Source organism: Platichthys flesus, chromosome 12, assembly GCF_949316205.1.
Source record: "Platichthys flesus chromosome 12, fPlaFle2.1, whole genome shotgun sequence".
Classification (NCBI taxonomy): domain Eukaryota; kingdom Metazoa; phylum Chordata; class Actinopteri; order Pleuronectiformes; family Pleuronectidae; genus Platichthys; species Platichthys flesus.
Genome location: NC_084956.1, coordinates 16,728,285 through 16,741,124, shown reverse-complemented (window position 1 = coordinate 16,741,124; position 12,840 = coordinate 16,728,285). Strand labels below are relative to the sequence as shown.

General features: G+C 40.8%; 2 protein-coding genes across 5 annotated transcripts in view; both read right to left on the bottom strand.

The window, feature by feature from the left end:
• LOC133966240 (arginyl-tRNA--protein transferase 1) overlaps nucleotides 1-4,005 on the bottom strand; it is a 50,412-nt gene extending 46,407 nt beyond the window's left edge. For 2 of the 4 annotated variants that reach the window (XM_062401059.1, XM_062401060.1), the window contains exons 1-3: nucleotides 3,835-4,004; nucleotides 206-269; nucleotides 19-81 (exon numbers count right to left, since the gene is read on the bottom strand). In XM_062401059.1, the coding sequence (XP_062257043.1) occupies nucleotides 19-81; nucleotides 206-269; nucleotides 3,835-3,934 (227 nt within the window). In that variant the 5' untranslated portion in view covers nucleotides 3,935-4,004. Of the gene's footprint in view, nucleotides 1-18; nucleotides 82-205; nucleotides 270-3,834 lie in introns of all 4 variants that reach the window. The other 2 variants (XM_062401061.1, XM_062401058.1) reach the window with 2 other exon arrangements.
• Nucleotides 4,006-4,907: 902 nt separating this feature from the next.
• LOC133966305 (delta-1-pyrroline-5-carboxylate synthase-like) lies at nucleotides 4,908-12,075 on the bottom strand. Its single transcript, XM_062401176.1, has 17 exons — nucleotides 11,926-12,075; nucleotides 11,150-11,267; nucleotides 10,878-11,029; nucleotides 10,119-10,268; nucleotides 9,912-10,016; nucleotides 9,660-9,818; nucleotides 9,184-9,274; nucleotides 8,746-8,870; nucleotides 8,514-8,658; nucleotides 8,350-8,423; nucleotides 8,150-8,249; nucleotides 7,412-7,632; nucleotides 7,155-7,292; nucleotides 6,435-6,630; nucleotides 6,193-6,314; nucleotides 5,760-6,042; nucleotides 4,908-5,610 (listed from the first exon to the last, which is right to left on the bottom strand). Exons 2-17 carry the CDS (start codon nucleotides 11,244-11,246, stop codon nucleotides 5,429-5,431), a joined length of 2,340 nt encoding a protein of 779 aa, XP_062257160.1. The 5' UTR covers nucleotides 11,247-11,267; nucleotides 11,926-12,075; the 3' UTR covers nucleotides 4,908-5,428.
• Between the last annotated feature and the right edge of the window lie 765 nt (nucleotides 12,076-12,840).

Sequence of the window (12,840 nt, the reverse complement as noted above, 5' to 3'; positions counted from 1 at the left end):
TGGGTAAAACATCATTACCTGATGGTATACTGTGGACAGCACGTCTTGTTCATTATGGGCTTATACACATATTTCCCACTTCTGAAAAAGAAGACGTGAACAGCTATGACATAAACAATGATTTGAACTATATGAATGAGAAATTTCAAACAGATCCATTCGTCAGTATACAGGGACTGGTTGAAGCCAGGAGATAGACACTCACCTCCTCCAGCCTCGATCTATGAGGTCTTGATAGTCTTGCACCGTCATGGTGTGAGACCACATCCCTGTAGAAAACAAAAAGAGAAAATCATCCCTCACTTGCACTAATGCTCATGAACCAGCAAACCCAAACAATAATGCGATATCGTTTTATGGTAAACTCGGATGCAAGTTAAATTCCACAAAAGGGACAAAAAAGCCTTGACTTGCACTAATAATAGTTATTATATCTTTGTAGGTGACAAAAAATACAGTCAATGAGAAAGTATACTGTTAAGTGTTTCATGGCTAATTTGAAGGAAAACTTTATCAGAACCTGGCATATGGGCTCTGATAGAACAGCTCATGAAAACAAGGCGAAAGTCTTATACATGAATATAATAAGGTGTAATTTATCTTTAAGCTGAGTGAGAGTACCATAGAAAGTCCATATTATCATTTCAGATTAAACCTCACTGTCCCTCTTGGTAAATTCCCACAGTGCATTAAGCCCCCCGCAGAAACAAATATATTATTTGTAGCTACAGCAGCTTGGATCCTACTTCCCAGAACTGAGATCTGAGCTCTCCGTCTCAACTCTTGACCTTTTCCTCTGCAACTATATACACACAGTTTGCATGTGCACTCACACCAAATAGGAGACCACGATCAGTTTACATCTAAATAAACCCAGGGAACTGATTGTGTACCAGTTCACACAACACACACCAAGTTTGCAACTGAGTATAATGTTCCATGTCCCAGGAGAAGGATGCTTAGCCAGAGTCCACAGAGACAAGGCAAGAACACAGTGTGAGCTTTTACAGCAGAAACACAATGTGAGAGACAGATATCATCATTAAATGATAAAATGTAAAAAAGCACCTGTTTTAAATATCTTATCGATCACATAAACTCAAAATTATTAATACAATATCTCAACACTGATGTGTCAGACACAGTGTCACTACAAATCATTGACAGTGGTACAGCGACACCGAATGCTATATAAATTGGATGAACAGTATTTGCATTCAGAGTTGGGTGATTTCTTCACTGGCAATAACAAATTATGAATGAGTGAGCAAATCAAATGTAAACAGTTACACCTATAGAACAGGACATTCTAAAAACTTTCAAGAATGACTATATTTGAGGAACGACAGGGTCAGCCCAACGCATGTTTACTGAGAAGTCAGACAACTGGAAGTCAGACGTTTTCAAAGGTAAGAGTTCTAGAGAACAAATGAATTGAGCCATGTGAGCTTAATGTGAGTAGAACAGCTGCCATCATTATGGCACAACACAAGCGCCTTTCAATCGTTCACACCTTATCTATTCTCCAGCCTCCACTGAGGCATGACAGACACAGGCACACAGAGAAGGCCAGATGTTGTCCTCTGTATTGTGGACTCAACACTGCTGATAACATCACAGCATCAGTCACAAAGGGCAGTGTTATCGTCCTGATCGGCTACTTGGAAAGGTCTACAATACAACACTGCTCATTTATCTAATAATCAATCTATAGAGTGTAAATACATGCACTTCACCAATAACAGTAGAAAATATAGTGGAAGGAAATTGCTTGTTAGCTATTACTTGATTATTTTCAAGCTACAGTTATATTTCTGACTGTAGTCTCCTGAAATGACGGATTTCAAGTCGTCTAATTTAACCTCTAAACACTGGTACTGACCATAACAGTTAGACAAAGATTATAATCTCCATCTTCCTTAGCGCCTTCCATGTGCACATGATTTAACAGATTACCACTCTTATCTTAGATAAGACAACAGCTCTCGTCTGCTGGCTCTGAGCCCAATCACTCATTGACTTCATCAGGACCTGCCTGCAGCCTAATAATAGTCAACCTGCTCCCTTCAACTGAATGACCCTTGTCGGTCCAGCACAGGAAACCCTTTGCATCTTCTTACACAGTTTTTTTATTGTCAAACTTTTAATAATTCAGAGTTACATTAACCAAGGCTGTCTTTTAAACAACAGTCAGAACAAACTTAGCTTGAGTCCCTTTTAAGATCTCCTGAACTGTCTACTCCCATTATCAGTAGACAATAAACCTGCACTGCAGGTGGTTGCGTACTGTGTCCCTCTTTTGTGAACACATTCATGAGAGTAATGTTCCTGACCTTTTTACAGGACATTAAAACACTTCCCTGAATGAACATACTACATCAAGCAAATGCAAAGGAAACTTGCTGGAATTTTTACAATCTTCCATAACTTTACTTTGAATAAAAAGGGGGTCAGTGGGGGGAGAGGCTCTTTATGAATTATAGACACAAAAGACTCAATATTCACAAATACAGTCTTTCAACCTCTCAGTGTTGTTTCCCGCTTCCCACTGACTGCCAAATGATAAACAGACTATTTTTGTGACGAGAGTTATGTGTTTGCACAAGTCAGGCATCTTACTGAGAAACTTTCTGACAAAAAGACATGTAAACAAAGCACTTTCTTGTTTACACTTCATTTTTAAATTGAAGGGGTTTTCTCTCTTCTACCCAACTACAGCAGGGGCGGGCTTTGAAATACAGTAATTAGACAGTGTGAGAATTAGAAGAGAATATGAACTATGTAATGAAATGTTTGTAGCCGACTTCGTTTACAATGTCACTTGATAAATAAACTGCGTTCCCTTGGATGTGAGCCCTAACAACTGGATCGGGGGAGAGGATCCTCATCAGAGCAGATATGTCCGTTTTCCATCTAGTTAAACTGAACCAACAACAGAAACGCATCATCAAACCAATCAAATTGCCTGCTGAAAAAAATGGCCAAACATGAATGAGTTATTTACTGTAAGAGTAAAATGTTTGATGATGCAGCCCCAGTGACGAGGCTGCAGTTTGCAGAGATGACACAGTGCATATTGTAAACATCCAGTCTTCTGTTTGAGCGTGTTGTGAACTCACTGTCTCGTTTTCAGTGTTTATGCTGTGGCCGCTCTCAGTACGTCAGCTCAGACAGTATGAGAAGTTCGTGTAAGTTCCATTCAGGGATCATTTGCGACCCGTACTTTGGTTTTGTGTAGCGTGAAATGATGGGAACATCAGCCCAGAACTGAACCACAGGCCTCTGGTCCAGTGTCTCAACTCAGGATGGACATATGAGACAGACATCCGCATTTTCGCGTGAGGACACCAGCCTCGTTTTCCTGTGTATAACACCACTCGACAGCTAGCTTGATGCTAACAGGGATACAAATATATCTACTGCTAAATAATTTACATTGCAGCGTTAGTCTTGAGTTAAACATTGCTGCACAACTGAGCTACAATACAAATAAATACAGCAGCCTAATACTGCTTGTTTATCTGTCTCTTAAAACAGTTGGGCTGAACGATGCTAGCGGCTACAAACTTAGCTTGGTGACCAACATCATCCAAGTAACATGAGGGTAACGCAGACTGACACGTGCTCTCACTGTGTCTTCAACTGTCGGTGCATTAGCTGTTACTTGTTGTGACATTAGCATCACAGTGCTAACATTAGTTTAACCAGCCCCCCCTTTAAAAACCGGTCACTTGTGTCCAGCGAGTAGACGGAAGCTAGGTAGTTAGCATTAGCCAGATCTGTTCTGTAACAGGGACGAGCTGCGTTTCTCAGCCGCTTCGTTCAGACACTTACCATGAGAAAAGTTTCCCTTTTCATTTTTACAGTAACCGCAGCGGTAGCCGTCGTCCCCGCCGAAATATTCTACGATGGTGAACGACTTGTTCTCTGCCATCTTTGCTGTGGGACAGATGACAGCCGAGTTTCCCGGTGACCGGGTGCAAGTACTGCGGGCCGGAAAACCCCGCCCACTCACTGGCGTCACCAGTTCACAGCCTCCAGCCCTTTCAAGTCTGCACGTCTCTGTCCTAAATGGTTTAATAAGGGTGTAGATGGAATAAATTAATAATAAAAATGATAAAGTAAAGTTCTATGTGCAAGGGTAGCAAATATTTGAGAGTAGTGTTTGTCTGGACCATAGACTGTGGTCTGGACAGCAGTGGTGTGCATGAACAGTTCAAAAGAACGCGTTCATTGAACACGCTCGTTTTTATGAGAACGATGAACTGACCGCAACTCAATGACAAATAATGAATTTGAACGGTGAACACGTTCATATTATCTGAGGTTGGGCTAAAAAGTCACGCGCCAACGCCGTGCCGTGCCAAGGAAAGCCAAGCGGCTCCTATCCACCCCCCTGTTAAACTCCCAAAATATAAAAGGAACTTTTAAGTAAGGCTGTCAAATATATGTAGTAAAGTATAAAATGTTTCCTCTGAAGTGTGTATCAAAAGCAGCGTAGAATGACACGAACACACACACGATAATTTCTCCATGTTATAGTCCTTAGTTCCTCATGCAACCCCCAGCAAGTGGGTGGCCTAGTAACATAGCCGTTCTCCAACAAGAACGGCCCGGGTTCAATAGCCCTTCTTTGTCATCTTCAAGCTGGAAACATACCGAACTCTTAAAACTCTGCAAAATATCTCACACTATGTATATTTAAAAAAATATTATTATAAAATTATTTTTGGGTAATCCTGCGAACTAACAGACAAACAAAAACAAAAAAACGAATTCAGGCAAAAATAACCTACTCAGTGGCAGTAATATCTAAAGGATCCCAATACACTAAATGTGTTTGTAAACCTGAGGCATTCTGAAGAAGGTTTTTAATAACAGTGACAGATGAAACACAAAAACATGAGTTAAGAAATGTACAGCATATTTATTAAATTTGTGCAAAAACAACAGCAAAATAAAAGTGAACTGAGATCCTGCAACAAACAAGATCACCAAGGATGGGGTTTTCCTTTAGAAAAATAAGTTAGAAAATCACAGCTGGGCCAATGATTTATCTTTCTGCTACTACAAAAAAATGACCTTTCAGGAGAAAGAGCATTGTCTGCATGATTTGTTACTCCTGTCACACAAACATACACACATACCTTGTTTACGTTATCAGTAATGGGACCACCAGTTATTTTATCAGGAGATGGGTATTTATCATTTCTTTTGTTTTGATTCCCAGGTTTGTTCACAGGTTCACATCACCAGCATCTTGGTTGTCCAGTAAGATACACCTCAGATCTACACCAAACTAATGGATTTAGACAGCTGGTGGAGCAGCAGCTGAAAAGATGAAGTGCTTCTTGCAGACACACACCTTTATATAACTGGGTAAACCTCAGTTATCTCAACTCCTGGCGATGGCTCCTTGATTTGACCACTAATTAAAAGTCCCCTGGATGACGGGGATGTTTTCATGGAGGTATTTCATACTGCCTTGCTCAGAAAAGTCAGCCACAGTGTGCCCTTCCCCTCGAAGGATCCACTTGGTGGTCAGAAGCCCCTCCAAACCCACTGGACCTCTGGCATGTATCCGTGCCGTACTGATTCCAACTTCAGCTCCTGCAAAATGTGTACAATAAGATGAATGTGTCTGACCTTATTTCAAAACAGTGGTACTTCAATACCATTTATGAGAGGATGTACAGTTTATTCTCACATTTCTCTCAGATTACATTGAGAAATAAAACCATGTCTGGTGCTGTACTTACCTAGACCGAAACGGTAGCCATCAGCAAATCGAGAGCTGGCGTTCCAGAATACACAGGCACTGTCCACCTGCTGCAGAAACTGTTGAGCTGTGTCCTCGTTCTCTGTAACAATAACATCCGTGTGGGAGCTGCCGTACTTGTGGATGTGGTCCACTGCATCCTGCATGCTGTCTACCACCTCAATGCAGCACTCCAGCTCCCCATACTCTGTCCTCAGAGACTTCACCTCGGATGGGCTGAAAGTTAAATAGGACGCAAACTGGGGACCTGCGTGGATCTTGACCTGAGGGAAAAAAATAAACCAAATTAAATGACCAAACTCTTCAGTTTCTGGAGCTCTAACGATCAACAAATATAAAAACATTCCACCATGCACTCTAATTCTATGTGTAATAGTTGTGCATATGTTAGAGAGTGTTTGGAAGTTTCTCACATGTTCTGCTCTCAGCATATCAATCATCTGGTCAAATATAGGAGTTCGCAACAAATCTCTGTGAATAAGAAGTGTCTCCATGGCATTGCAGGCTGCAGGGTAGTCACATTTGGAGTCTCTGACTAAAATGAAACATAGGTTAATGAATAAATTCAGCAGTTCTGGGCCACACAACCAAGCAAAGTAAAAACCAATTCAAAAAACTGAATTAATGTGTGACCAAATACGAAAGAAACACATACCAACTTGAATGGCCTTGTCAACGCTGGCGTCATTGTCTATGTAGACGTGACAGACTCCCTCGCTGTGGCCCAGCACAGGAATACCCTTCGCTGCTCTTTGGATTTCCCGGACCAGCTGGGACGAGCCCCTCGGAATGATCAGGTCAATCAATTTATCAAGTCGGCACAGATCCTCAACTTCTTCACGTGTGCTCACCTGCACGACACAGTCAATTCAAGACTCTTACAGAATATGGGACTGTATATTGAGATCATGTTAAATATGAAAACTAGCTGTGTCTTATTCTGGGGGCCACATCCTTTGGAGGCTGCATTTGAAGACTGATTGCATCCCAGCAAAGAGACTAGGCTCCTTCAAATGCGACATACAAATGCTTCCTTCCCAGAGCAGGCAAGGTGAAAACGTAGGAAGAATACATTTTTCAATGCAAATACTGGCTTCAACTTAACCAAACAGCTAAGGTCACCTATGATAAAAAACATATTTTCAATATTTTTAATCAACCGAAGAAGTTTTTTCGTCCATAGCGATGTTGCTAAGTGACAGCTGTAAGGGCTGCAAGGACAAGCTGGTGTCACAATAATAAGACCAGACCGACGTGGTCTACGCAGACGATGAAGGATGCAGCAGACACTGTGTAGACCGGATCCTCAGAGGGTGCAGGCCCTAAATTAGGACACAGCTATTATGTTTATGTAATGTAATGCCTTCAGTATTACCAGTTGAATGGCATCGGTCACACCATGAATGGAAAGTGCTTCCTGGGTTAGTTGATGTAGAATTTTATTGGTGTTGGAAGCCTCTTTACCCCCCTTCAAGAGCAAAGCATTTCCACTGGCAATAGCCAGAGCCGCAACCTGAAATACAATATTAAACATATGAAAATGTGACTTTATTGACTTTAGGCGAGAGTAGAAAATAATACATGTCTCCCAAACCAGCAGCTAATGGTGACTAAGTGTTGTGCTTGACTCACCTGTGGGAGACAATCAGGACGTGACTCAAAAATAACCAGCAGCACACCAATGGGGACAGTGATCTGTTCCAGTTCCAGGTTGTTGCCCACCCTGGTCCTCCTCAACACCCGACCCACGCTGTCCTTGGAGGAAACAGCGAGTTGACGGAGGCCAATGGCGAGGCTGTTTAGTTTGACTGTTGACAGACTGAGGCGGTCGATCAGAGCCTGAGAGAAACGACCTTCAAAGACAAAGAAAAAAAACTTTGTGGATGTGCATCTCCATCACTGTGGTTGATGTATAGTTCATATATTTGATTATCTAGTACTAAGATTTACTAAGCCTCTCATTTATGCTGTTTATGTCTGAGATCTAAAAGCACGTAACCCACAAAGTGCATAGTGCAGTGTTCCGTAACTACAGCAGGTCTTGGCAAATTTTCCACGTCATCCAATTTGTTTGAACATGTAACTCTTCCTCCTTCATAATAATCTAAGACAACTGGCAGGGAAAAACAGTGACAAATGAATGATAACATTCAATAATTTAGGTATATGGCCTCTACTAATGATTATAGATAAATATAATGAATTGGATTTAACCAATTCAAATATACAATGAAACAAAGAAACAATGTGTTCATCGGATACAATTTTGGATGAAGTCATTGTTTCTTTTTTTTCTCTCAACAAACAGAGGCATAGTAAACCAGGTGCATGCAGCTGAGGATTATGGTGATCAGCATTTCTTCTCTGTACCTGATTCATTTGCTAATTCCATGTCTTTCCTGTTGGCGCTGAGAATCTCATCTTTCTTTTCTGTGAGCAGCTCAGAAAGATAGTAGATGATCTCTCCTCTCTGCAAAAACAATCTTAGTATCATTATAATTATTATATCCATACCCCGAGGTATTTTAATACATCACTTTAAGACCACACTTTGGTAATAAGAAACTTGCCTGTTCAGGAAGCAGAGAAGCCAGAGACCTTCCTGCATGTCGCGCCATCTCTGTCTGCTGCTCCACAGTTGGACCTGGTAGTGTCAATAATAGAAGCATTAAAAATGAAACCACAAAGGCAATAAGTAGCTAGAATATTCACTCATGATGGTTTTACACACTACCTGCAGGCTTCACTTCTGAGAAGAAGGTGCCCAGTTTCTTCCCTTCCACAATGTCTGTTATGACGTGGCCGGTGACTTTAGGATGTGTGCCATTGGCAATGACAACAGACGTCCCGCCCTGCAGTGCCCATAGGGCTGCTTTCACCTGACATCATTGAGAATAACTTTTTCATTATTCGACAAAGTCCGGCCTGTTTACACACAGAGATCAAATACTTTCTGTCATACTGACCTTGGCTTCCATGCCACCGATGCCAACTCTTGACTTAGAGCCGTACTTGATCGACTGCTGGTCTCCAGGATAGAAAATATCAATAAGCTTGGCATCATCTGTTCCTGGGGGACTGTCGTATAAACCTGTAGGATAGATTTTTTCCTCCTTTTTAATCGTTCAGATAACCAAAGCAGACATGCGGTCATTGATAGTATGTACAGCAGAATTTTTTCAATATGACTGATAATGAGTCCTGGACCATTTGGGCTGTTTTGCCAACTTTAGATTTTATCATTATATGTACACCACATTAAAAATGTTTACCTTGCACATGTTTGGTATATTTTTTGCGCATAATCATAAGAAATTCATTAGAAAACATATAATGGCAAATAAAGTGAACTAATATTAAAGTTTATACATAGATCAAAATAAATCCTTGGTGGTTATATCTACCTTCAACATCAGACAGGGCAATCAGGAGATCTGCTTTCATTTCAACAGCCAGCCGTGCAGCTAAGCTATCATTATCTTTGATGCTTATTACCTGTAAAATAAACAGAAATGTCAACACTCCAAAAGGAAAATCTCTGCATCTCATATTCTCTTGTAGAATAACAAACAGCTTATGAGCTGCTACCATGCAACAAAGGCCTCTCACTCCCATTAAGCTGCAAAAACAACATATGTTCATATGTTCTCATCAAAAGGTGATAACACAAGCAAATCTGTGCAAGACATAAAGGCAATTATAATAGGAAAATCTAACTGTGAACAAAGTAGCCATTTAAATGAAACTAAATGACCAAGAAGCAAAATGTTAGTGAGGATGAAAATATAAAGTAGAAGAACAATGCATGCTTAAATCCTCTCACCATTACAATTCTAGCCCACATTAATTATTCCCAGCATGCCCTTCACAAGATACCTACATTTACGCCCTGTAGGTCACTGTTGGGAACCGGGGGTGGAACCACAGCATCGTTGGTGTTTATGATGGGAACTATGTTCATCCGTAGAAGTTCATGGAGCGTGCTGTTTAGATTGCCACGCTTCTGCTCGTCATGGAAATCAAGATTGGTGACCAGAATCTAAAGAATTGTTTAAAAGAAAATAATGTTATAGTTACGTAATTTGCTGTCAGCATTTTATTCTATGATAGAAAAGAAAACTGTAGTACATACTTGTGCAGTGCAGGTGCTGTACTGAGTGAACATAGCTTCATACAACGCCATCAGACCACTCTGCCCTGCAGCCGCACACGCCCTTGCCTCCAAAACTGGAATTGACTGAAAAACCAAGATATTTCACAAGGTTAAACTTAAAGTTGATAAACAACATTTATCAAATGCTTATCTTATATTTTGTGTTATAATGCGACAATTATTCACCATTTGTTTGAGCTGGTTCTGTCCAGAATGCAAGGCTTGTCTGACACTTTGAGACAGCAGGATCTCATGTCTCAGTCTCTGCTTCCCAAACGCCACAGCACCACTGGTGACGATCATCATCTCCCTCCCTTGATTGTGGAGCACAGCCACCTGAGAGGTCACAGAGACAAGAACATTCAATTTCCTTTTTCAAGGCCAAGATTACTCCTTAGACGAAGGATTTCTGCTTTATTACATGTGGTGATCCCACAAAAGTTCACGCAAAAAAAAGAAATTCTCTTTAACAACAATATTATAGTGGAACTCCACTCCTTAGATGTAGCTGAAGTGCCCCTTCCTGGATATAAAATTAAAAACTCCCTTCAGAATATAGACCCTGGCAGTTGAACGTTTGAACCTCTGCTTCATGCGGCTAGTCCTTAGGCACCCAGGGCTTAATTGTGTCTAAGAAACAGAATGGTCCAGAGCTGTTTGAACTGCTAGCACAGGTGTTTCAGCCAGCTAGTGGCAGGGGGCAGCCCACTTTTGATCACAATCACAAATGGTTGACTCCACGTAAGCACTTGCCTTGCAAGTTCCAAGATGGTTTGAAACATTGGGCCACATTCAACCCATAGATCTAGATTCTTTATAAATGTTGTAATAAATGTGATATTAAAACAAGCACTAATATATCTCATGAAACAACAGTCACAGAATTTAGTTTATAGCTCAACGAACAGATTTGAGTGTGCAGTATTTGATTAGGTGTAGCTTTACCTGCTCTACTATTGAGGCCAGTCGCCCCAGTGCCAGGCCGCACTCATCCCCGCGAGTCACCACAGCACTGCCCAGCTTCACGACGATGCGCTTGGCCTGCTTTAACTCACTGCGGTGGGCAAAAGACTTCCCATGGGGACGTGGAAGTGAGACTGCAGAGAACAACAACTGTCAGATTTGATATCATATCAGCGAACACCATAATAGTTTACATAGCAGAGAGATGGTGAGAACAGCACGCAGTTCGGACAAGAGGTTGGTAGGAGACTCACATTTGGTTTTTGAATACGCTCTGATGGAGACTGAGGAGACTTTTGACTGCCAGTTTCTGGAGGGCAGGCCAGAGCACAATGCCAGCCTAGCCAACATGACACTGACGGAAGAGAGCAGCTGTCATCAAAACAAAGAAGAAACTTTATTTTATGATAGACAGAGCATATCATGTCCAAGTCCTATTTGACATATATGCAAGTTAACACAGGGTCAATATTAGAATGAAAGGTGTTGGACAAGAAGCAGCAGGTCAGCTCAGCAGTGACAACAGTTCAATTAGAATAAAAGCAAGGTAGAAGGAGCCAATTATAAGAGAAGTCAAACATAATACAATACATAACTAAAACTATATATATATATATATATATGTATATATATATATATATGTATATATAGCAGTTTATGGATACAAAATAAAGAGGAAAAACACATGACGTTAGCATTTCACATTGATCTCGATGCAAAGCTTTGCATTATGGATCATAATGTTTAGCATTGATCAGTGATGGTACTCGAACTTGTAACACTGACCCAGTAGCTTAGCACTATACGCACAGAAAATCCCTCTGATATATGAGAAGCCCGCTTTGTTATCAGGTGAGTTAATACTGTTAGCAGACTGTGGCTAGTTGTGTCATGTTATTGCTGTCAAAAGATCCATGTGGTTAGCTGGTGTTAGCTACCGTTAGCAAACACGAGCTCCCTCGTTGCTTCGCTTCGCTGTTATTTCCCACAAAATGGACGTGATACGGGTTTTGACCAAATGACAACTTACCGGACGATGTGAAAATGTACTCAAAAGAACCACAACCGCGCTGGTGAGAGCACTGCAGTGGGACACGTAGTCAATCCGACCCGGCGAGAATGAGCCGCCGCTGCTGCTGCCACATCCACAGCACACGTTGGTGAAGCTGCGCCACAACTGAGCTATTCACGAAGGACATGTACGTGAGATGTGTGGATACGTTCGCGCGAGACTCGTCTTTTACATAGAAAGTGTAGGGTTTTTACGTACGTGGAAAATAGCACCTTCGATGGGCGGACGCTGGAGTCGCTGTAGGAAGAACAAGTACGAGGATAAGAGCGTAAATGCAGTGTTGTATTTAGAATCATAATGGAGGAGTAAAGTGTTGGTGAATGATTCATTAAGAGTAAATGTCGAACTAGGAATTCGTGGTATGTTTGTATGAAAATGATAAATGTGAAATATTGCTGCACTTTATTGATGCCTTAGAATTGTATTAAACTTCCATATGTTGTTCTACAATGTGTACTTCAATAGATACATTTATTTTGTATTAGTCAATAAAGACGAGAGGAAATAATTGAAATGTATGTATCGGATATTTGTGTTTCAATTATGATTTATGAAAAAAAATTGATTCACCCTTAAAATGTAAAGATCTCGATCAATTAAATAAACAGCATAAACACATTAGTTTATGAAAAAATTGAATATGTGAATAACAGGTTGTATAGCGCTGAAGTGATCAAAATAACTAAATGTTCTTTAAAGTTTCTGACGAATAAGGTCAAGGTTCACTTGCTAAAGCATCATGCACATACATCTATTCTGCAATTTAGTTTTATTTATTTGAACTGACAAGGCTGTGAAAATAAATTGCACTTCTGGGATTAAGTTCCATTTTCTGATAAAGGCTAAGCCCCTGGCAAAGGGGCAAATTCCCCT